This window comes from Triturus cristatus, chromosome 5_1, assembly GCF_964204655.1.
Source record: "Triturus cristatus chromosome 5_1, aTriCri1.1, whole genome shotgun sequence".
NCBI classification, from domain to species: domain Eukaryota; kingdom Metazoa; phylum Chordata; class Amphibia; order Caudata; family Salamandridae; genus Triturus; species Triturus cristatus.
In genome coordinates, this window is record NC_140587.1 from 739,147,390 (window position 1) to 739,173,985 (window position 26,596).

General features: G+C 40.9%; 1 protein-coding gene across 2 annotated transcripts in view; it reads left to right on the forward strand.

Moving 5' to 3' along the window:
• CDH2 (cadherin 2) overlaps positions 1-26,596 on the forward strand; it is a 312,962-nt gene that overhangs the window by 266,625 nt on the left and 19,741 nt on the right. For both annotated transcript variants that reach the window (XM_085605715.1, XM_085605714.1), the window contains exons 10-14: positions 5,006-5,259; positions 16,053-16,195; positions 17,010-17,243; positions 21,440-21,673; positions 26,153-26,292. In XM_085605715.1, coding sequence (XP_085461841.1) covers positions 5,006-5,259; positions 16,053-16,195; positions 17,010-17,243; positions 21,440-21,673; positions 26,153-26,292 — 1,005 coding nt within the window. The remainder of the gene's footprint in view (positions 1-5,005; positions 5,260-16,052; positions 16,196-17,009; positions 17,244-21,439; positions 21,674-26,152; positions 26,293-26,596) is intronic.

Consider the following 26,596-nt stretch of genomic DNA (forward strand, 5'->3'; position numbering starts at 1 on the left):
ACATTGCTGTTACGTGTGTGAGGGGTTTGCCCCGTGCTGTGCAGTGGTATTTTTTAGTTTTTACCTACACTATTGCCTGTGCGGTTTATAGAATTCTTGTAGGCAGCAATTTCCTTTTTGAAAGTGAAGCCCTGTTCGTGCCGGCTTTCCTTTGGGTCTTTAGAGCTGGTCAGCAGAATTATGCTTGATAAGCTGTCCAGTCACCGCCATTCTCAGATAATATCCCATCCATTACATTGCTACAGGAATTTCATCATAACAAACATTCCAATGACCACGCTGCATTCCATTTTCCAACAATTCCTGTGCATTTTCTTCTGTGTCCTTGTTAAACAAACTGCAACTGTTCCAGCTTTCTTCTGTTATTTTAAGGTTTAATTATAAGAGCAGCTCCAGAATGGACCCTTTCTAATCCAGTTCCTGATGACATGGGCAATGTTCCACACCACATAATCAGAACATAACACTTAACTTCATAAATTACATTTATATGTCGTTCATGTAATAACATTGAAATCAGGTCTTTACCTATTCTCCTTAAAGGAAAGAAAGCATAGGTCGATTGAATGTGCTCCTTAAGGAGTGCGGAGATTTACCAAGTGGGCCTTTATTCGATGAAGTCTTCACACTAGCTTTATTTAAGTTTATCCCTTAGACGAGAGAGTCGCTCATCCTTGATTGGAAGAAAGAAAGTAAAGCAGTGCCAAGATATGGCTGTAATACAAAGTGTGTGCCTGTATTTGTGTGTGTGCGAGTATGGCGTGTGTGGTCCAAGCTTGCTTCGTGTGGATATATTGTGGCATATGTTGAAGGTTACGGATTTCTAGTTACCACATGCCGTCAGTTACTTTTAGAAGATGCTGGCTGATGAGTAGTGGGTGAGGCTGGCAAACATCTGTGCGGCAATATTATGAATAAAAAAGCATGACCGTCAAATGTAGCTAAGGTAATATATTAGTAAATACCCAAGCATTTTTCCTCTCCAGGGCAATTGTTGGTAAAGCAATGCAGTAAGGACATGCCATGTTGCCTCTCCTAATTCAGTGGACAGTAACTCAGTGTATTCAGTTGACTTACTTTCAGTGTGTTGGTTTCTAAATTAAGCAAATTAGTCTCATCTTCTAATACCATGCAACAGAAAATCATTTGGAAACTCAGGTTATTTCACAATAAGGCTTCTGCTCGGAGTTAATACATATTTTGAATTTTTACCTTGTTCCCAGATTATAATCCGCTTTTAAATCAATTATGTGCTAAAGGAGTCATAGTTTTCAGATTTATGACAGTCTTATGACATCCCCTACTTACTTTTACTCAGGGATTATTCCCAGGGGGTAAATGTTTGTTTTTATTCCTTTTGAGATGTGATGGTCTTCCTATAGTGGTTGAGATCCACAGGCTTACAATTGTCAACAAGTGAGATTTTTGGTCTTGTGTACAGAAAACCTTAGCTGTCTGTTGCTTAAAGATCTTTTGTCTACAATTCCAATACTGATCTGATAGAGGGCTTAGGGTCTCCCCAGTGCTTGTCATTGGTTGCTTTCTTTCAAACCCATTTACTTGCTTCTTATTGGATAGCTTTCCTTCATCTTTGAGTGTTTATCCCTCCCCTGAATCATTGCTTCTTTACCATCCTTTTGATTGAATGAATTGTGTCCTTCCAGTACTTTAACCTTTTAAATTAATTCTGGGAATTACTTCTTTTTTGCTTTCACCACGCGGTGGTAGGACATGTGTTTTCTTGTTCTATCCTCCTCTCCTCTGAGTGTTGCTTCTACTTTGCATTGCCTCATGTTGCTTTCCCACTCTCCAGCATTTCCACTCCTCCCGCACCCCTCCTCACCCCCCTATTTTGTATAAATATACCCAGACCGGGGTTTCTTGTTTCTATCCAGCCATCCCTGTTCATCATTGCTCGTCAGCGGTATTGGCTTGTTCCCCCTTGATCCCCTGCTCTTTCGTTGCTCCCCTTCTCCTCTCTGTTATTTGTTGTATTAGTGTTTTATTTGTACTTTTCAGGAGGGACCAGAAGTTGTCCATTTCTGCTGGCTCACTCCTTTGTCAAAGTGTTCGTTTATTCATCTTTTATTTATTTTTAAATTTTAGTGCGCCAAGATGGCCATCCGCCATCTTAGAACAGTAAATTATTTTGTTTTTGCCAGTGCTGTTAGGCTTTAACAACAAGCATGTTTTTCTGTTTTTTACTGATGCCTTTCTACATTGGCAACAGGTGCAGTTAAAGCTAAAAGATTGGGTAAAGTCTTTTAAAGGCAAAGCCTATTGGTATTTCCGATTGCTTTTTAAAATGTGTAACAGTCTTTAAGAGCAGAGAAGTTGTTTGTAAAAAGTGTGGTTATGTGGAATCAGCATTGCTTATGAAAGGGTATCATAGCTTGCTCCACTTTTCTTTAGTCTTGGTGTTCCATTATGTGGCGGTTTCTGGTGCAAGACATTTGCTGGCTAAGAAATAATTCTCTTGCAATAATGCATGTCTCTTCTAAGGTGAAAACTGTCGCCACGATTTGCCCTTCCCTGAGATTTGGTGGCGAAGGAATGCACCTGTGGTAGGTGCAGGGCCATCACAACCGGAAAGCCGTAAGGCTTGCTGCCCCATCCTGCTCTTTTGAGGGCCAAGCGCAGCCACTTCTGATTGTATGTCTATCACAGAAGGAGTATAACCTGCTTTTCTGATGTGTTCAGGATTATGCAGGTAACATCAGTCGGCACTATATGGCGCCATTTACTGGTGCGTTTCTTAGGCATCTGCAAAAGCTACTAACAGACCTGGGTAATGGCTAGGTGCCATCTATGCTTCTCTCAAAATGCCCCAAAAATGAATGCCCCAAAAATGAGGGATACTATATAACTGGTAAAAACAAAAAAAGATATCCCTTGAAAAAAAATATAACATTGTGTGCCATCAATTCACATCAACCACTCACTGCAAAAAAGGAAGTAAACCCCCTACTCTACCCAGCACATCTTTAAATGTAAAATAGTACTAGTTAATAACGAGATCCTCCCCACCCTATAAACTCCTCGAACTTTTTATGTTAGAAATTGTAAATAATTATTCATATAATAAATTAATACTTATCGGGGGACCACTTGTCCCAGTATGTCCAGAATGCTGTTTATAGTGCAGGAGGATCTGTTGTAGGTCCAACATGACTGAATGCACTCTAAATCGTTAGGGAATCCATATGAGAACAATTTACATACACGGGATAAAAATAGTACTCATTTGTCTAGTCGGGGGTCATTCTGGGAATCAGGGAGTCTTTATTCACCTAATGGACCTACGTTGGACACCCATGATTTAAAGAATAGTATTATAAAAATAATGCCTAATTAATCAATATCATAAAATGTGGTGAAAACGGGTAATTATATTATGTGAATTCTCTGCCAATTGACTCGTCCATTGGCAGATTCAGCACTCCAAAAGAGAAAACACTGCAGCCCTAGGAGCCCGAGAGCTTCAAATATGGCTATTTTATCACAACCCACATCCAAAATCTACCAAATAACCTCTCAAAAACAAGCACTGACAAGGCCAGTAGGTCTTGCCTTATTGATCTATTGGCAGCACTGTCGATGTAATATCAGTAAAGAAAGGCTTTTGCTTTGACATTGTTTGTAGTAGACTCAGGGCCAGATGTACTAAACACAGGTCACAAAATACTGGTTATAAATTCCAGTACTTTGCGACCAGTGTGGCATTTTGGCTAACCGACCTCTATACTAATAGGTTGGTTCGCAAAATACTGAATCGTGGAGGGTCTTAATTCAACCTATCTCATGAATATTAATAAGTAGGTCACAAATTGCAACGCACTACAATTCGCTGCCATCATAGCGCTAGGTGGCCTCCTGGGGACAGCAGACCACTATCTCTGTGATTGCTGTCAAATAAAGCAATCCTTTTTTTCTTAAAATGCAGCCCGTTTTCCTTTAAGGAATAAAGGATGTGTTTAAATAGAAATGAAAAGCTTTACAAACATTTTTAAGACTAGGCAATGGTCCATGGTATCCTTGGGCAGCAGCATAAATATTGTGGCTTACCTCTCCCTCCTGTTTTTTCAGTTACTATTGTATGGGGTTGCCGGAGGTCCTTCACTGTAAACTGTCACCTTGACTGGCACGGTACAAAGGGAACAATTGTCAAGAAAAGTTGGATGGGAGTTGATCTCTAAAAAGTACTTAAACAATAGCCAGCAGGTGAAACTTCTGGCACATGATCATGTGCTCTTGTGAAGGCTCCTATCGCGTGCAGAGTCTGTGATGAAGCTTGTATTTACCTTAATTCGGTTGATTTAGGTTTGTAAGCTTCCATCCCTATACTTTATGGACTTATGGACAGTATATGTGACGTCCTGAAGTTTAGAGGAATATTTAGCATGTGTGTCTGCAGTGTTTGTCGGTCTGCGTATGCGTGTCTACAGTGTCTTTGGTTTTGTGTCATATTAAACCTGCATATTTGGTTATTCATTTCAGGAATATAGCTTTCATAGCAGCATACAGGTCTTATAAGATGCCCCATTTATAATTTGTAGGAAATTCTTCTGTTTTACTCAGGTAGCGTGAGAACCCCTATGCCATGTGGCATCTGGTTCCTGTACATGAAAGTACACATTTCACAAGGGATATTAGATGGTCACTTCTACTATGTGATTCATTTTCCACAGATATTTAAATCATACAGCTGTAGCAAAGCTTTAAACCAAGAGAGGCAAGATTCAACTTTAATGAGTTCTTCTGTATTTTTGCCATCTTTTTACCCCCTTTTCACAGACACTTATGCAATCAAGCTTTGGTGTAAGATTGTCATTTCACATGCAGCATTCATACACTTTGAAATTTTATAGCAAATCACAGTTCTCAGTTTTGCATATGTGTTGGGACTGTACTTTAGTACATGTCTTGTGGCTATCTTAGTTGCTGTATTAACTAGTACATTGGGGTTTTCTTACCACTCACTCTAAATTATATTCCCCTCTCCTAGCCTATTGACTATGAGTCCACTCGGATGTTTGTACTTACCGTGTCTGCAGAGAATCAAGTGGCTTTGGCTAAGGGAATTCATCATCCACCACAGTCGACGGCTTCTGTCTCCATTAAAGTCATTGATGTAAACGAGAGTCCCTTTTTCATGCCAAACCCCAAACTAATACGACAAGAAGAAGGGCTACCGCCAAACACCAAGTTGCCAAGCTTCACTGCACAGGATCCAGATCGCTCCATGTTGCAAACTATAAGGTACATATAGTAATTGCTTTTGTTATGACTTTTACTTCAATATTCTGAAGGAACCTTCAACCCGACTGTTTAAGGATTAGAACTTATGACTCTAAAATGTTTTCATGAAAAATGAGACTTGAATAGAAGAAAGTGTTGTGTACCCCAATTGCTATTTGTGACTTTTCTTTCAGCGGTTTACGTGTGCGGTGTGTATTATGGTTTGCATGGCTGTTGCGTGGGTTATAAATCATGGTCATAACCATAACTTGCCAATTTCAGTGGTATTCGGTTCTAAATTCTAACAATAAATGTGCTTTGAATGTGTTTTTTAAGTGAACCACTGATGTTTGAAATATATGTGAAGGTGTTATAATAAAGCCAACCACAAGGTCACTTTAACTCTTTAGTTTATTAAGTAATTTTTTTTGGATCATGTAACACATCCAAGCCCAACCTGCTGCTGACAGCCAACTTCTGCTGCACATGGCCTTTTCCCGAGCACAGTAGGAGTGTGTGACATGGCTCTGACCAGGGCCTGCACCCAACCCTCCACGGGCGGCCTACTCCCACTACTCACAGCCTTGTGCTTCCTGCCTCTTGCCAAACATTGTCAGAACAATTGACAAGACCTTGCCAGACCAGGTTCTGCATCCATGCCAGAGGCGGCCAACCCCACTGATCATGGCTACCTTGGGCCCAGTCCCTGCTGTGTATTCCATGAATCGCACCATATTTCATTTTGTTTATTTTCTATTTTATTGCAATGTGGGTCCCTCTGGGCCCCAAAACAGTGGCCTCAAGGTATGGGAGTACTCACCCTTCCCCTTTATGCACTTTTCGTGTAGAATTTTCCCAACATAGTGCTCAGTGCACCACTAGGTAATAGCAATGCTTCTGTGCCGGCCAGTCAATCAGAACACAAAGCATTTGTGAATCTGGTGCTGTATTTGTAAATTTCCAGTGTAGAACGGGAGCAAAAGCTCCTTCATCCTACTGTGTTTGTTCACGGAGGAGCTGCGAATAAACAGGTAAAATGACAGCCTGTGGAAGTTTAGTTGCAGGGACTGGCTAAAGCCCATGCTCGGTGCTGAACCACAAACTGCTGCTTCACACAGTGGAACGCTGTACACAGTGGGTGGTTGGGTGTCCGTGTCTGGAACAGCGCGCCCAAACCCACGCAGCGCACAGCTAGAGTGTTGACGGATTTGCTCCCGCGGTGGGGTTGGGTGCAGGGCCTGGCCAGACATCACTGATGACATCATTCAGTCATTATGACAGCATCCAATAGGGTTTGTAGACCATGAAGTAGTTCAACCTGGTACAGCTGTGGTCAGTTTTCTATCACCAGACATGGGATAATGCACTTAACCTTTGACCATATGCTGTACACATATCATTTGTGTCAAGTCGTCCATATTTGTGAAGATATTATCCGTATTTTTTTTGAGTTTCATTTAGTGCGAACTAGACCTGAAGATATCGGGTATCAGAGCGCCAGTTTCGTTACACAAGGACACATTCCTATTTGTTAGGCATGGGGAGATTATGTGATTTGCCAAGAATCACAGGATGTTGAGCGTCGTTGCCGAGACTCGAACCCAGTTCCCCAGCTTCGAGGTCGACCGCTCTAGCCGTAGGGCTACATCCTCTACCCCGATTTGATTGGTAATCACCTAGTTTACAAAGGAAATGTCTCCATAGACTTTAATGGGGTCACTCCCCCTTTTAAATCTTAAATACCACCTGGAAAAAGAGTTCATGCTTTGTTTGCATTAACAGGATCACCTTTTAAAAACTTCACATGGCCCACAATATGAAGTTGAGAGATTGGTAGGTATGCATTTATCACTGAAAAGACACCTTCTACAATGCCCACTGGACAACCCTCCGTAGTTTGGTAAAATCCACTACACACATTGTGATATAAACCACCCCTAAGAGGGACACTGCTATATTCTACTTCATTCAACAAGCTGCAATTCTTTCTCTAACCGTATTAACATTTTTTTTTCATAGAATGTTTCTATAGCACTTTATTACAACTCTTTTGCTTGTGCACATGCCCACATATCCTCTGGTGGATAACCTATCGTTAACAGAAGCTTTGCATTGTATTAAGTCTCCGAATTTTTTGTAGTTGGCTTTGGCATTAAGGTATAGTCTACCTTGAATCACACCTTTACATCCCACATCAGGTCTGCTCAGCCTTTACTGCATTTTCCTTTGAGTACTACGTACTTTAATAATTATCAGTGATGTAATCCGAGATGTCATGAGTGATGTAAATCCAGTATTTGTAAATCCAGTATTTGTAAAGCGCGAACAGCTACCCGAAGGTATTCCGGCGCTGGGGGCTGTCGGGAAGATTAAGCAAGCTATTGCCCAGAGTCACATGGTGCTGGGCTGACCTGCCGGGGATCGAACCTTGAGCCCCAGATTTTAGCGTCAGTCACCCTGGCCGCAGCGCCACACCTCTTCCCAATAATGTCATTTAACATGTCATGAGTGATGTAGTATGCGAGGTCACAAATGGCATGGGTGCAAGTTACATTTATCTCAGTAAACTATAACTGGTGAATTTCAGTGTTTTCTTAATGTTTTTGAAACATTAATTTTATCTTATTTCAACATCTAACTATAGTGCCACTTTAACCTTGTTTTTTTCCAGAGAAATTATAGGGTCTTTTTTTTCCGTAAGCTAAGTTCTTATTACCGTACTTATCTATAACATCACCTTAATTTTTTGCAGGGAATGGATCAGAGTGATTACTAATTTCGCACATCATTAGGGGCACTCTCTCAATTCCTGATTTTTTACCTGCAAATCATTCATTCCAGGTGGGTTAGTTTAATCAGATAATTGGAAACAGAACACGGTTACTACACCAAGAATGATTTCAGCTATGACACAAAAGAGCAGAACAGTGTCTGTAATGGCATGGAAGGAGGTGATCACCCTAAACCCAGCTGCCGTTGCCTTTGTGCAGCTATGGTTCAGCCATACGTTTTTTTTAAAAGACATTCTTTGATTTGTCTATAAATATTGTCGCCAGGCACCAAATTTGACTTTTGTTTTGCTTAGTTAGCTAGGGCTCAGCCTGCCAAATTTTGTACAGCTCTGTGTAGTAGCATTTTTGTCTTTTTTAATATTGTTTTATTATCATTTTTCACAGTCTAAATCAGTGAGAGGAACAAAATACATTATACAGATCGGATGCACATTTTACAGGATGGTGAGTTGACAGATATTTGTCAACTACAGGACGGTAATTAGACAGCTGAGAATGCATAAATAGTTTTGAAGGGTACTGGGCGACCTCCCTGTGGCAGTAATTAACCATGAGTGTGACTTGCATATGGAAGAGGACACGATATTATGTTAAAGTGTTTGTAAAGCGCATGGCTGGCCCAACAATGTGGCGTCCCAGTGCTAGTTTTGGAAAAGAGATCAGCTGAGGAACAGCGGTTAGACGGAGAATAGCCAGGTCTCCATGGCCCTTCTGAAGGCCCAGTGATTCTGGATGCTCCTAATGGACAAAGGCAAAGTGTTCCAAAGGGCAGAAGCTTTTGCAGAGAAGGAGTGCCCTCCTGCTGTCGCTCTTAACACCCGAGGAACATAGGCTAAATGAAGCTTAGCAGAGCGCAAGGCTTGAGAGGGGACATAAGGACGGAGCAAATTAGCTAGAATGGCGGTATCCTGACAGGTGAGAATTTTATGAGTAATGCATAGGGCCTTGAAGAGGATTCTGTGATCTGCCGGGACCCAGTGCAGCCTTTTGATGAAGCCAGAGATAGAACAGAACTTTGGATGGGCGAATAGAAGCCGTGCTGCAGCATTCTGGGCTGTCTGAAACCTTTTGATCACAGTCTTATTGGAACCCCAAAACAGTGCATTGCAGTAATCCAGCTTAGAGAGTATAGTGGACTGGATAATCATCTGTCGAGTATGGGAGTCAAAGAATCCCAAAATGGGTTTTAGACCTCTTAGGTGTCCGAAGCAGACACCTACCATCGATTTTGACTGGGCTTCAAAGGGACAAAGCATTATCGACCCAGACACCCAGATTCTTTACTGTCGTTTTGGGCTGCGGAAGTAGTCCTAATGCAGAAGGCCACCAGTGATCGCCCCATAAATGGTTATCTCTCCCTAAAAGAAGACCACTAGAAATGAACTAAAGATAATTGGCCGCTGAGGTGGCGGGATGGGCATGGGAGGGAACCACCCACGTTACTTCTGTCATGTCAGGGCAATGAGGTTCCATAACAAAGTCAGCAGTACTAACCAAAAGATGATATCCGTGCATACAGTTCTTATTCCAGCTCAAGGAGTTGTTGGTATGATGGGTCATGGCGTGGAGCTTTAAGTATGATATCAGGGGTCCCCAGATGTTTCTAAGCTGTGGGACTCTGGCAAATTTTTCACATAGAGCTCCAGCTGCTGATTAAAATGTACTAATTTCCCATCCATTTCTTGACTTTTGGAGCCCTGTCCCTACCTCAGCGACATGCCACCTGTCTCCTGGACAGTAACAGTGCCAGAGCCAGGAATCATGTTTATGGGGTGTCTAGTTCCCTCTCCAATCCCAGCAATGTAATGACTGGATCGATTGATAGAGCACAGTCAACAAAAATGGATTGTGCCGCCGGTACTACTTCCCAATATTTGAACACCGCAGAACGGACCCTCGCTCCAGCGCACTCCACTAGTTACAGGCGCCATCTTCTTTCAGGCCAAATTTATGTAACCTCTTCGGGGTGTAATATGTTTGTTGTAAGAAGTTACAATGGATAATGTGGAGCTTACTGCTTGAAGATACTGTGCGTGTCTGAAAGCAGGTGAAACTTTGTGTCTTATCTGGGATTACGCGCCCCAACTCCCACTCTCAGTGGGAGTGGGAGGTCTGGGTATTGCCCACCCTACCTGCCTTTGAAGCACTGTAAGGTGTTTACTAGTGCTGGCATCTAAAAGACGTTTCACAGGCGGGAACGCAGGTGGTACTTTTGGGTCGTGTGGGAGGGAGGATGTGCAGCTAGGGCATATGTGGTATTATGTAAACATATAGAGTGCAAAGCAATGTCTGTGTCCTTTTATAATCTTCCAGTGTTATGCATACAGCGTTCCTATGCAATTCGCCCCACTTCTGCAAGTCTCTAGTCTGAATTTGTGTCAAGAGTGCAGGGGTTCATATGTGAATTGCATCGGGGGTGATGGCTCAAGGGGAGTTGTATATGTAGCCCGGTCCCAGTTTTTTACTCAGTCTGTTCCAAGCTCTGATCGTGCCATCAATAGATTGACCTGGGTGCAGGGAGAAGAAGTTAAAGGGGGATTGAAAAAAGTTGTGCTTTCCACTTCTGCTTCCATTTGGAATTTTGCTTGCGCCTACAGACAAAGCCTCTGAACGTATGCACACCAAACTTGGCAATGAAAGTAGAACTTTCCTCAGAAAATGTGGTTTCAGTGGTTTGGTGAAAAATTCTTCAATAGTTTTTGAGATATAAGTTTAAAAAAAGGTGCTGAGTGGGCTTCATAAGGTCAACCCTGGTAAATCTGTCTCATTTAACATCGTGATTCAGGACATTGAATCCTTCCTGACAATCACTTCTGATTTTGTTTACTTAAGTGTGATTGGCCTATAAATGGGATTTTTTTCTCATAAAAAGTTTAATTTTTGCACTATGGAAAAAATTATTCCCACAGCACTGGTGCTGATGGGACATGCAATGAGAAGTGCCTGATCTTGAGGATGTTCTGGGGGGCAGTCAGGTGTGGAAAATAGCAGTAAAAAACTCAACACCAGTTGAGGTTGCAACAAAAAAAACAAAAAAAGTTGAGTTTGCAACAATGTAATCACAATTAATCAAAAATCGTAATTGTGTGACAGCCATTCCATGCCTCTGAAAAAAGCAACATTGTGTGCAAAAAGTCATGAGTTTCATGGCATTCTTAAGTTTTTACTAAAAAACGTTGCAATATTTAAAATAAAAAAACGTAAAAAGAAAAAAGGTGGGTCATGAACCCTAATTGTACAGAGCCAAAAGACCTGGGCAGTGAGTGTAAGGGGTTGGGCAAAGTTCTGACAGCCTCCGTTATATACAGTCAAAAGATATTTAGCCAAAACCTGGGTTAACTTTGTGCTGTATGTTAAAATCACCTTGAGAAAACCTGTAACTATTAGGAGAGGGGTTTCCCTGTGTAAAGTAGTTGTTACATGCAATCTGTAAAGCAGTAAAACGTGTTTTTTCATGTCAGTTTTGCTGTACTGTGGTAATAAACACATATTTGACCATTGTACTGCAGTAAGAAATGTGTGAGTGTGTGGTTATTAGTGCAGTTGCTCCTAATATAAAGTTATTGGGCCACATTTATTTTCAATACTATGGCACACATAAACATATATTACAAAATGATTTGTCTTTAAATTGCTTTATCAAAGCAGAATAAAGTTTTGGGGTATTTTTCCACTGAGAAGATGGACATGTTCACAGTGCTGCTTATCCTGCTTAAACTAAAAGGAGATCACTCGTCATGAGACTAAGCAGTCGAATGTGCACTCTCTGCAGTATCCCCCACTACCAGCCCTCCCTAGTACCATGCATCAGGTGTTAGACTAATGCATTTTAGTGTTGTAGTCCACATCAGTGCACTAAAATGTATTAGTCACACATCTTAATGCGCCCGGGACATCGCCAAAGAGTGCTTTACTATGGCGTTGCAAGCATGCTGGCAGTGACCGTTCTGTCCGGTGCTGCCAGTGGAGAACACAGAGCACTGTGCTGGCATGTCTCTTGTAGCGATGGCACGGTCGCGCCTGGACCACAGTGCTCTTTATGTGAAAGTTCAGGTAGGGTTGCAAGCGACTGCTGCCGTCCATGTTCATCAGCCCATCTCCTGCCCCCTGCGTGTTCGTTCGCGGTGCATAGTTCCTGTTGCCGCCTATGATGCGTATTTTAGGTCAGTGAGGGGTATCTGCGGCTGCAAATGGCTCATTTGCCAGGAACTGCATGTAAAGGGGCAGGTTTATTCCGCTCATCAGTACACCAAAGACCAAATCTAGTTATGTCCACAGCAGCCTCAAAGAAATATTTTATTTCAATGTATTATTGGTGGATATGGTGGCGAGGGATAGGCCAGTACGGCCGTCACCTTTCCCAGGGAATAATACCAGTACTTTGTTCATGTGTGAAGATTCTGAAAAAGCCTTGACATGATAACCAGGCCTTTATACAAATAGTCCCTATTAATTTTTTACTCTGCCTTTATATCTTTTATTACTTTACTTTATCAGTCATGGACCTTCAAAGTAGCTCTGCAACACATTTTAAAGTGCTTTACTCATGTTTCTTGTTTTAAATGTGCACTGATAAGAGGAGAAAATGCAATCTTTGGGTGATTTTTGTGCTGGAACATTAAAATACTAGTCAGGCAGATAAAAAAAACAGCCAGGTAGCAACGCTATAGGCTGGGTCTTGTTGCTGTATCGGGGGCCAGAATTGCTTGAGCTGGCTGGGTTGCATGGATATGGTGTTTCAATGCACGGGGCAGTGCTGATTGGATCATACTGGGGAAGGGCTACTAGATGGGAATGGGCAGGGCCAGGATGGTTCAGTTGAGGGTTAAATGGTCTAGAATGGGCTGGGCAGGGCCGCACTGGTTCTGGTGGATACGAGTGGAACTAAAATGAAATTCAGTTGGCTGGGATGGCTCTGATGAAGGTTAGGGGGTCAGAGTGTGTTGAGCAGGGGTAGATCTGCTGGATGTGTGCAGGGTTCCTACACACTGGGTGGCCCTGGCTGTTTCTGATCCTGTCAATAGAGGTAGGATGCTCTGGGTGGGTCAGGCGACTTCTGATTGTCTATTCATGGTGTTAAAATGGACACTCTTGTCAGGTTAGTGCTTCTCATTCCCAGAATGTGTTAATTTGTGATATTTAGCTCAATATGGACTTCATTGCTTAATTCTACTGGTGAGAAAGTGTTGCTCATTTTGTCACTCATTGGGCAGTGGAATGTTACTCATATGTACACTAAAACCAAATAAATCTCACACATAAGCAATCTGAAAACTTGGCAGCTGTGCTTATACTAAGCTATTAAATTTGCTTTTTAGGCTAGCACGCGGTCATGAATGGTCAGATCAATGAGATCATCTTTTGAGCAGCTGCAGTGCCTGCCTGCCCTCTGTTACTGAGAACTGCAGTCACGCAGTCTGTCTCCTGGTATTGCCCTTCCGTTTCTAGTGCTTTTCAGCAGTTGTAAGATCTTCTTAGAGTTCCTCGTTGCTCAAATGGGTGCAATTTCTGATATGTATATGTTTCCCTTGTCTTCATTGCTTGATTTTGCTTGTGAGAAAGTGTCACTCGTAGTCGTTGACATGTCTCTCATAATTACACTGATTTTATGGAAATGTCACACATAGCAATCTGCAACCTTGGCAACTTTCAACTACCATGGAAACTCTTTTTCTTATCCCTGGAACCGCATCTACAAAAGACCTGCGGTTGGTGGGTGGAGACATTTTTGGATGGCATTTCTCTTTAAATAAGAGGAATTAAGAGAAATCTTTTCAGATTAGATGTCTAGTATTTTTTTTAAATGATCCGTCTTTTGTACATTCGCATATTGTTAGATTGTAACTTTGAGAGTTAAACCACAGAGGTGCTCATAACCACTTTTAAAAGGGCGCACTCAAAAAAAAAATACGTCTCCTGTTGTAGGTGTCTGGGATCGTTCTGTGTTCTTGAGGCTCCAAGGATGAAATGCAGACCATTAAATCCGTCAGTTGGAGGCAGCCATTGAGCTCACTCAGTCGGCTCTCCAGTCTGCATCACAGGGCATCTTGTGTCTCTGAGCGTGCTTCCGCTGTCTCACGAGATCTCATCCGCTTTCATGTGGGGGAGGTGCGGCATGTGCTTCCCCTTCGGATGACTGTAGTCTGGAAATGAATTTCTGTTTTTTTCCCAGTAAATGTCGCTCCCATTTGTAATGCACATCAACCTAAATATTAAATTTCCTAGTCTTTTCAATGAATACATTTTTTGTAGGTCAGTGAAATATGAAATCTACATACTATCTACATACTGTGGAGGAGACCACTTTATGATCAAGGGACAGATAGGGCTACTTTAAGACAACATTTCAGTTATTGCACGGTCGAGGTGTCTTTGGCCTTCATATCTCTATACGTTTTATATAGTATATACACCAGTAAGTCAAAACGGCTTATAGGTTTATGAGTTTATTGTGCAGGTGAAATCTAGATTCATGCAATAGAGAATTGAACGTGCTATCATTTGTTAAATAATTTTCGTTTAGATTTACGTTCGAGGAAAGAAATCATTAGAATTTGTAGTGTGTAGGGTAGTGTGCCTTTTAATTTCTTCAGTTTGTAGTACAGGTATTGAATTGGTACATAGAAATTACCGTTGAATTCTCTATCCCCTCTGTACTAGAAAATTCAAACAACTTGGCCAGGACAAAGTTGTGATGTGTTTTTTAATATTAACATATGAAAAATGTAAAAATCAAAAAGTAATAGTAACAGCGCTGCAGTCTGAAAGTGGCGTGCATTTGTTTGTTAAAAAAAAAAGTGAAAAAAATGTCCCGATTGCAAACTGGGGATGCGGTATTATTGCTCCAGGTCATGCCACCACCAGTCCTCAAGCAAACTGCACCAATATTCACATGAGCATACTTCACCGTCTTTTGTTGGGTGGTAGAGGCTTTTCTTCTATTTCACCCTCCCACCTACAAACCCTTTCCCTTTCACCCACTACTGTGGACCAGTTGGATGCCATCTAGTTGCAACACCATGAGCTCTGCATGCACAGTGGCAGATATAGGCAGATCCAGAACACAATACAGATCTCAAAAGGAGGAATCTCTGACAAGGATTTACTCTGCCTTTCTGCCAGGAACTTCAAAACATGAGAAAAAGTGAGGAGATTAGCAGTGGCCTTTCTTATATTTACCTTTAGCTATTTAGGCATACACATTTTAAAGGACTCACACGATGCCCCAAAGCTGGCATTCAGACCCAGATCAGTTGGTGCAAAGTCGTCAGCTCATTACAGTAGGCCTAAAATTCATTATGTATCGCTCCCTTTGAGGTTTTATAATGCACCATTTTCCACTTTTGGAAAAACGGTGGGGTTTCAGATATTTACCACCCACACTAGGTAACATTTATAGATTGTACTGAAGCTTGAGCATTATAGGGGGTTTCAGATATTTACGATTAACATATTTAGGCATATAGAGATCTGATGTCCTTGGGTCAAATGTCATATGATGTCACTTCCTGTAATTGCACTGGGGTAAATGGTTTGGTGGTCTGGCTCTCACACTTCAAGCTGCTCCGAACTGTTGATATGTATGTGCTTGTACAAGAGCATCTCAGAATTTTCTTACACAAATATTCTTAAATCAGTCACACTTCTCGCTTTTGCACCAGTCTTAACTTAGCACTTTGCTTCCATGGTTGCTGTGTAAATGTAGCCCGGTCTCTTCGTAGAGATTCAAATCTAATTTTGAACCACACCTCTTTGTCCTCAAGCAGAGTGAGTCAGTGAAAATAGAAACTTTTCAAATATTCCTTGTTAGTTGCGTTAAACCTTGACATTTAAGTCACAGAGCCACTTTCCTGACAAAATAAAGACAACCTTTGTAAGTTCACGAGTAGAACGGGAGCCAGATAATAAAAGAATGGTGCTTGTACAGCGCTGTGAAACAGAGATTGTGTGATACATCCTTGAGGTATGCTTTTAACATGGATAATCTCAGATTTATCTTACATTCTTTCTGCCCTTTTCCAGATACTCCAAACTTTCAGACCCTGGAAACTGGTTTAAAATTGATCCCGCGACTGGAGTGATCACAACCATGGCTGTTTTGGACAGAGAGTCGTTGTATGTGAAAAACAACATGTACAATGCAACATTTCTGGCTACTGACAACGGTATGACCTAAATATTGAGTTATTTGCTTGAATTTCTAAAATTGTGAAGTCTATTTATGTGTAAATTAGCCTGTTGCTAATTTGTAAACGAAAACTAACCTCTTTAGGAATGACACTCTCATCTCACTTGAATTATGACAAGCGTCTCTTCTCATATTTCTTGTCTGAGTAGGGGTCCCTGTGAGATTTCTTACATAATAACTGCATGCATATCTGTCTCCACAGCCCAGTGTATTTTGGGTTATAGAGAGAGTATCTGCTGTTGGGTTTGGAGGTCAGTCTACCATTTACAATGTTATTATAAATCCATCAATTGAACGGTAAATCCAGTCTACATCCCATTGCACTTTGTCAGAAAAGTATGGCACCCATTTTCCATATGTCAATACCGCAGTTTCTTCTGAGTGGCTGCAATGTAATTTATTTTAGCTTGAAATTCTTTACTTGTATTATGTAGAAGATGAGCTATGCAATTTAGTAAGTACGCATGGGCAAATGTGTTGGTTCCCACACTCTCCACAACACTTAACAGGGTTATGCTCATGACGTTACACACACCTTACCCAACGGCTCCCACCCTGGACATGCTCCATCCAACACCCGTCAAGATCATACTCCAAAAGCGCAGCAAGGAAACCGATTAAAGTCACAGGCTCATAAAGATGTATGCTGCCGTGCAATATCATATTTACCCACTCCATACGTACTGTATTTCAGCCCAAGCACCTATTGGAAGACACACACAAGTCCAGAATCTACTACAACACATTGCTTTCAGGTGTTAAATTGTTGTTTCTCTCAACATTTCTTCCAGGTATTCCTCCAATGAGCGGAACGGGCACGCTGCAGATATTCTTACTTGACATTAATGATAACGCTCCCGAAGTGTACCCACAAGAGGCTGAGATTTGTGAAAGACCAAACCCCAATGCCATCAACATCACTGCGCTGGATGCTGACATCAACCCCAATGCTGGGCCATTTGCCTTTGAGCTCCCGTACCGGCCTACGGACATTAGGAAGAACTGGACAATTACACGTCTCAGTGGTAAACCTAAAACCATTTCTTTAATTAACCTTCAATTATAAATTTGTAATTTACAAGATATAAAACATAAATTTTTAATATTACGCTTAAAATTGGCATTGTAGCCGACAGATAGTCTGAACACTATAGGGAGCAAAATAGGTTTATAGAGCTACATTCATTAAAGGAAAGCATGATTGAACTTCCTCAAAGGATAAATATTCAAGGTTTTTTTTAAGCATTTATGGAACCAATGTAAAATAGCGGTTGTTTTGTTTTACAAACTAGCACACATGGTCCTTTGGCTATATGCCATTTGCTACCTGCTTCCTAATATTGAGAAATGCTATGTTATATAAGCACTATAAGTATCATTCTTAAATCCTGATCCACATTTCCATGCTCGTCGGTTGTCTTCGAATGAGTGGATGGAGGAATGCAGCCACAAACAACAAACTGATGCAGATATCACTCAATATATGTTTTAAACAAAGGTAAATGATGGATACCTTGAGATTATGTGACGCTGATATAGGTTGCACCTTTGCACATCTGATCCGCCTGCACTTGTCATCTCCCGCACTGTAGTGGGGCCCTAGTGTTAAAGCATCTTCCAGAGCAATGTTAGAATACTGTTTCATGGCTCTATCAGATGCTCAATTTGTAGACCTGGTCCCTGAATCCATTACCATATCTAGTTGGAAGAGCATAGTGCCACCCTCTGTGCGATAGACAGAATATAGAGCTGAGTGGAGCAAGGCTAGAAAAGACAAATGGGAGCACCATAATCAGAGATGCCACCCGGGCATTTGCAACTGGGGAAAATGAGAGGGTTTAACTGTAGACTAATGGTCAGTGATTGAAAGGTGCAGTTATATCAAAATGCTTGCATCTCTATTTTTGACTCGCATAATACTAATTTGTTTGTAGGGGGAAAATAAGTGGAAAAGACAGTTTACAATGCAGATATCTGTTTGGAAACTGTACCCCTACTGATATGACCTTTTCTGCACAATTCAGTACAGCTACTTGTTCTGATCATTTGTAATCTCAAGTGAAGTCCCTCTTGTTCTTCTATGCTCACTAATCTAACATACAACCGGTGAGGTTGAATATAGTTTAAGTTGGTGGTAAGCCTTACTTTTTTGACAAGAGAAGTATACAAAAATCAAATTACCAGTAGAACCTGAAAATGTCTCCATGTTAGGAGGTCACAGAAATGGAAGAAGTGAGAGTAACAACACAATCGTGTATGCAATGCAGTTTCTGTCTACAAATCGTTGGTCAATAGACAAGGAGTGCTTAAGGTTATTATCGACTAAGCAACAGCAAAGACACCTCCACTTAAGTGTGCATGTGTAGTGCAGTAAATTGCCACTCTCTGTTATCTAATAATCATCTGTCCCCCAATGCCCACTGCACACTCAAGAGAGTTCCTTCCTACTTGAACCCACAACACTCACCCAACGGATGTGATAGTGGAATTCGGGATTGATAGAGTGTTTGCCACCAGGTATCTTAGAGGAAGTATTATTGAGAGTTGGAGATAACACAGCCTTAAGTTCTTTTACGGGGGAAGGCATTCAGTCAGATCAGGTATGTTTTATTAGAAGGTCGGCAAGGACAACATTTTTAAAAATGACACTGGGCTGTAGAATTGGCATTCTGGGAAATTGGCTGAAGTTGAATTGGGAGCGCTAATAATGATCTGTGCCATCTTCTGAAGTTCCACACAGCCATGGCATTAAAAAACAGAAATGTGGAATCAGCTGCTGTGTTAATTTCTAAGTGTGTCGCAAAATATTGAGCCATCACTGGTGCTGTTTTGGGGGGAGCAATTGAGGGTCTCACCGATTGTGGTCTTAGCCCCCTGCCACAGTCAGGCTGAGGAATCTCTGACTCCACTGGGAGGAACTCTTGCCAGGTTTATTGTGGAGAAGTACTGTGAGACAGCTGCTTTGTGAAAATGTAACAGGCCCTGTGCTGTGAAAGCACGTGGTTCAAAGTGTATTCCAGTGCAGCATTTACTGAAGTATATTGTGATGTTCTGAGAGTGGCGGAGTGGGGGTTCCCTGCACCCACTGTCCTTCTAAATTAGATAGTCTTTCTTTATTTTCACTGGGACTATTTTTGTAGGAAAACAGAATTTGAGATATTTTAGACATATGCAACAGGAGGGTTTTGTATCAAACATATAGATTATAGAAATATCGCAGTAAAGAGAATATTGTAGCAAAAATATAGACAACCAAAATATTGTGAAGTAAATAGAATTTACTGATACTGACCACTTACCTTGAAGATATATGTATATATATTTTCAAAAAGATCAAAGGTTAAGGGGGCGATTACGATGCACATCGTAATCGCCCCCTCGGTTTAGTTTCTGACAGCTGCATTGCAATGCTGACAGTCAGAAACTAAACCGGCCGGTCATTCTGGATGGCTTCCGAAGGGCTCAAGGAGCCCGTCGGCCAGTCAGAACCGGATCGTAATCCCTAAGAACAGGCCTTTCCGCCATTGGAATTACGATGTACGGTTTCCGGCATAGTTTCCATGCCGGCCTGTCCGACATGGAAACCCTGTCGAAAAGCGTGTTTGGGGGCCCCCAGCAGGGCCACCTTAAGTGTGTGGCCTCCAGTTGGGACCCTAGTGGGCACCATGGTGCTCCCCTGTTGATCCTGGCACACCACCCCTGATCCCTGCACCCACGGGCTGCAGGGATGAGCAGCACCTCCCATTTCTCTATGGGAGCATGTATTACGGCTGGTTTATGGCCGTTATGCATGCTTTCATAGGGAAATGTAGGAATGTGACCGAACAGTGTTCGGTCGCATCCTAATTAGGCGGTCGGGACCACTGACCAGAAGTCGATCAGCCCCAGGACCGAGGCAGTGTTGGCTTAATTAGCCGCTTAAGCTTAGTTATAGTTAGGAAAGCCTATTTTCCCTATACAAACCAAGTTTAAACTACACAAATTTTAAAACTTTTCCAGTTATAGTTATAACTTCTAATTACAATTTATCCACCACCTTCATATTATAATAAGTAGCTGACCTCGGTACACAGTCTTTTTAGCTTGCTTACCAGACAACACTAACTATAACTCGCCACTCTACCATGCACTGTGTTCTCACAAATAATAATACTCCACTGTACAACACCATACTGTACAAGACTCTGATGGTACCGGAGATTTAAGTTCTAACTTTGTTCCCAGATCAAAAAATAATCCACAGCACTCCTCACGGTGAGAAAATAGGTTTATTAGAGATTCCAGGAGAACGCGTTTTGGCTTTACAGCCTTTCTCAAGGGTGGATTCCATCCACTTTAGAAAATAAATCGCGCTTGCCAATCACCAAACTTAAAAAACATAGAAACATGACTATGTAATATCAAGAATCAAACAATGATAAATCATTTGACCTCAGTAATACTGTTGTAATTATAAGAAGCACAATAGACTCGACTATGTATTTTACAAAAATCAATGTCATTGTGATCTGGACAGAGGGACACAAGAGATATACGTCCCACATCATAATGTGGATAAGATACATAAACAATTTATTTATCATATGGGATGGTGATGAGAAGCTAGCTATTGAATTTGTGAATTCATTACAATATCAACAACTTGAATCTCACCTTAAGTCATAAGATCAGTGCCACAAGCATATAATACCTGGACACCTGTCTCACATTAGTGAATGGGCAATTGACAACAAACTATGCAGAAAAGAAACTACTGACATGGCATACTTCATGGTGATAGTCACCACCCAACACATTTGAAATGGAGTATGCCATTTGGGGAACTCCTACATACTAAAAGAAACTTCTCTCATTAAATATGCAAACTCCTGGACATTTTAAAAAAACATAGCAAAAATAGACTTCTGTTTCCTGTATGACATACCAATTGGAGCATAACCTTTGTAGGTCTCTGCAAATAACTCTCATAAATATACGTATTAGCTAAGGTTATTGGATAAAAGATGATTGTGAAATATGTTTTGTTAGGGGAACAATCTACATCATTTTTTATTTGAAAAACAAGTTCAGACTGCAATGTCATGAGGTAAAATTGAAGTTATGGCTATTTTCATTATGAGCAGTGGTTTGGTCTTTATATTTCTCTACCTCTGTCCTTTGAAAACCTGCAGCACCAGTATGATTTGTCTCTCAACCCCTCACTTGTTGTCTTCCTATCTAGGTGACCATGCTCAGCTCGTTCTGAAGAGCGGATCCCTGGAGAGTGGCCTTTACAAAGTTGAGATCATTATCACCGATTCCGGAAATCCTCCCATGTCCAACACTTCCGTCCTCAGAGTCAAGGTCTGCTCTTGTGACACCAATGGAGACTGCAGCGGGGTGGCCCCAATTGTAGGTGCGGGCTTGGGAACTGGTGCCATCATTGCGATCCTACTCTGCATTATCATCCTTCTAAGTAAGCATTCCCATTATTTTAATATTTTCTCTGTTGTGTTTTTCTTTGTGCTGAACAATGTTCCCTCACAACCAATTTGTGTGCATCTTCACTAATTTGATTAATATAGTTATAATTTATCCTTTGAACCACTGACGTAAACCTGGAAAACTAACCCCACCTTATCAGCTGCCTTGCTCCTTTTCACTGGTGCAGTTAGCATATAGCACAACTCTTTTGTGCGCTATTCTTTCATCTCCCCTCAAATACTGCAACAGTGTATACTTCCAAAACAAGGTTTTTAACCCGTGTGGATGAAAGTTCTTTTCACCAAATCCAGGAATAATTGGATGTAATATTATCATGTGAAGAGGCCCAAGCACTCGCCTTAAAATGCCTGCTGGTCTCATGCGCTATTCGGAACGTGTGCTAGATATGGATTCCGTTACAATAAGTGAGGTTCTGCTCTTATCCAGGAATACAAAGTCAAATAAGCAGCACCTTCGAAGGACACCAGTAATATGCATGCACACATGAAACAAAATGGCTAGACATTTAAAGGATCTCTGCTGTCTCTGGAAGCCTATTTTAAGTAATCATGATTCATTGATAAGACTGTGGCAGAAAAAACATAAAATGTGAGCAGGCGATTTAACAGCACTTGAGTATTGTGACTCACTAACTTTAGATAATCAAGTTGAAAGAGCTAAATCTCTGCACCAACATCAAAAGAGTGAACAGGCAACTGCTAGGTATCAGACGGCTTGGTGAGGTAGATGCTGTTGTTTGAGCGGAGGGATTATTTTTCAATTAAAATCTCGGTTTACCAGCATCAGGGCTAACACCCGCTGCTCTCTTTGACAGCCAATGGATCTTTGCTGTTTTAGAGAAGATCATGAGCTGCACTTCACAAATTATAATCATAATCAATAATCTATTTTCAGTCAATAATGAGAGTTTGTTATGAATTGAAGGGTTTTATTTATCCAATCTTTTAGTAATTTATCTTTATTAAAGTCACAAATTAAATTGTATTAATCTCAATCATCAAATATGAATAGAAATCGATAATCAGTATTAGTCAGTAAAAATCATAATAATGCATGAAGCGCATACCATAAAGGAAAGAATTCCGGTTCTAGGAATGAGAAAGAAAAGGTGTCAGTCAGAACCCATAAATGTTCCAGTTCGAGAGAGAATGAGAACCTAAGCATAACGCTTTAGCATAAAAAATCAGCTAAAAAAATCAAGAATAGATCAAAGCAGAACTTCTCATAAAGAGAGGTTCAAGAAACTCAGTAGAGTCTCAAAGCAGCGTGAACTGAGGAAAGTAAATGGATAAAGTCTCTGGCAATAAGTTTGGGTACAAAGTGTCTGCATCTGCTCTGGGAACATGCACATTTATAGACAACACATTTTATCGATGTTGCAGCTCGTGGTTTTCTTCCTTCTTCAGCCAGCCAATCGTCTTTCGATCCTCTTATGGGAACATGATCACCTCTCACCTTCTCCCAGAAAACCCATTGGCTCTACATGGCAGCTTTCAATATCGCTTACTTCTTGTCATCTAGCGGTTACATCTTGTCTATTCATTATACATTTTCTGGCTTAAAACTTCTTTCCCATGAGGGACATTCATGTCTGTCTTTCTAATTTAAAACATTTATTTATTTGTTAGCAACAATCATTGTGTAGGAAGAAACACTTACATAATTAAACGAAAACATAAAAGCAGCTATTATTCATTATGAAAAACATGTCCATGGAAAGGTAAAAAATAAACCTTTTATGCACATTAAGCATTTTCTATTCATGTCAGCTTGTCAGGCAATGTTGCTTCAGCCATTTGAGGCCTAGTACAAGTAAATACGGTTGCCTTCTACAATTTGTGCATTTAAACATATTATAATTTTCATTAGAGCCTACACGTTAATTTTGCACATTATTATAAACTGTATTATTTTCTTGATATTATTAAAACGCTTCCTCGCAATTGTACCACATGCAGTCCATAGTAAAGCTAATCTTTGGCTGCAGGTCACTAGGAGGCAATTTACTAAATTTGAAGGGTTGTCACTTGCTAAGATAAGTACTACTCCTTATCATTACAAAAGGCCACCAACACTGGAAAAGTAAAAGAGAATATGGCTTCAGTTTGATTAAAAATAGCTTTCAACAAAGAATAATATTCCTCTGTCAGATTGCATCAGTCTTTGATTCCTGCAGATTTGCGAATGCTTGCCTTAGAAGCCGTATTACAGTAAGTTCACAATGTCCCTGGTTATGCCATGGCACACCTTTGGCTAGGTGCACTAGGTGCAAACAAGGACATTGCACCCTATTACTAATAACATGCTGCCCCCTGGCAGTCATGAATGCGTGCCACCCTGGGAGCAGCGCATTAGTGTAAGGCGGACCAGCAAATTGAAGTCACTTTTCCACTTTTCCCAGCGCAGGTGACACTCATCCTGCCCTTTCAAAGGGGGCAGACACCACCCTGCAGATGAGTGCAGTGAGTGACAGCGACTGGCTGTAGGGGGATGTCTGGGTGTGGTTCATTGGACCCTCTTTCCCCGCTCCAGGGGGCACACAGCTAGTGTCCTGACGGCTACTTTGCCACTGCGCCAATATCGATAATACAGCACATGAACAGAGGCAAAGTTGTTTCCCTTATTTTCATCTGGCCATGCCTCCATGCAAATGAGGGAACACCCCTTTAGGACAGCAATGGCACTACTTGGTCGCCAGTTTTATTGGTATTCTGTAACACCAAAGTACCCCAAGAAAGCCGATGCACAAGCCCCTTGTGCACCCGTGGCACATTACGTAATACAGCTAATAGGTCAGTTATAGGATATGTATATATATATATATATATATATATATATATATATATATATATATATATATATATATATATATATATATATATATATATATATATATATTCACTTAAGCACAATACAAGGAAAACGTACAAATTAGAAACCTCAAAATTCAGGTGTCTGACCTTTTCTCCCAAACTTTTGATCAACATATTGTTAATGTCTTAGCTTCCAAGTTTTTCTCTCTTTTCAATTACAAATTCTCTTCCCCCATATGTCCCTGAGTTTCTCCTTCCATAAATTTCTTTACAGGAGTAACTATCTCCCTAAATTAGAAGGGATCGGAAGGCAAACTGATTTTTTTTATTGGCTGGTAGACTTTTGATGGACTGGTGTCCTTACTCTAGTGGAATTGGAACTAACCTGCCAAATTGAATTTCAGAATCACCAGAAGGGAAGAGTTCCCTTCTGCTGATTCTGAAGTTCAAATAGTTGCATTTGGAGTTCCCTCCTTCACTGTAAATCGAATTGGTGCTTGCTTGGATTTTGCATGAACTTCTCGATGCCCTTTACAAAAAAACATTAGATGCAGCTTTGTCTTTGCTTCTTTTTCCTAGACCTGCTTGGCAAGATCAGGGCCACCCTATGAAGCAACTTTGTTGCAGCTTCAGTAACTTTTTGAATTCTCCATTTCCAGCTCTGACTGGTTCACAAGCTGCATTGACTCTAAATATTCCTTTCCCTTTAAATTAAGGGGACGTAAAATAATTTAAATCATGGTCTCTGGCACAATTTTGGGCTATCGGGTGACTTAAATAGTTGAGCTGAAGCAGTATTGTTTCATCGCCGTAGAATGCGGTAAATGGTTGTTTGTCATAAATCCTTGAAGGAGAGTGTTCCTTTTGGCTTGAAATATATCAGTCTGTATTGGCATCCCTATTGTCTTTACAGAACACAAAGTAAAATAACATCATAAAAACATGGGGCACAACACGTCAAAACAAAATGGAACACAACAACCACAGTACAACTCAGCGACACATTGCAGTAATGCAGCATTAAAAACAACAAATCACAGTAACTAAATGCAACAAAACACATTTTACATATTGCCACCGCCACAAATCTGCTTTCATAATAATGTGAAAAACGGTGCTTGCACAAAGTGCAGCCTTACTTACAGCCAATGACATACAACAGTGCCTATGAAAAATATTTGTTGAGCTGGTTCCCTGCTCTTCAGAGGCCCGTTTTGTCACGCACTGTCACATGTGGTGCAAATGTGCGTGCTGACTTAACTTTGATTCTTTGTGTGGTGATGTGGGCTTTCAATAAATGGTGAAGCAAAGTTTATTTTACATTTACAGAAAAAAAGAATATTACATTTTTAATACAAATATGTAGTAATTCTTGAAGGGAGTGTTATTCATATTTACCATATGACAATGTGATTGTAAGGCTCGTGTCAACATTTACGAAATGATGAGTTCCTTCAGTCAGAAGAATTCCTCACTTTAACAAAAAATGTATGTTTGGCACACATTTTCCTTCAGTGGTTCTTTTATATATACCTGTATTTTTCTCCTCTACATTCTCCATAGAACCTATTATTTTTTTAAGATTGGTTATCCAAAAATTGTAACACCCTTTTTTGTTTCCTTCCATCCTTCGCTAGTCCTGGTGTTGATGTTTGTAGTATGGATGAAACGCCGCGACAAGGAGCGACAAGCCAAGCAGCTGCTCATTGACCCCGAGGATGACGTAAGGGATAACATTCTGAAGTATGACGAAGAAGGAGGTGGAGAAGAGGATCAGGCAAGTAATATCTGTTGGTCCCTCAAACAGGACAACCTTTGCTTTTTTATGAATGTGAGGAAGCGAGCAGTGAAAGAGTGTGAAATACAGAGCTGCCCGTTTCTTGCACAGGTGTTTCAGTGTCCATGACCCAGAAGGTCTTGTGCCACATGTTAATGCCTTATGCACTGCTTTCCATTCCTACTGTAATAAGGTATGGCAGAGAGGTTTAGCATCTACAGTTAGAACAGCATCCCTTCTGGTCCAGTGAGCGAGAATAAAACACTTGGTTTAGATTGCCAACTATTCCAGGACACTGTACATG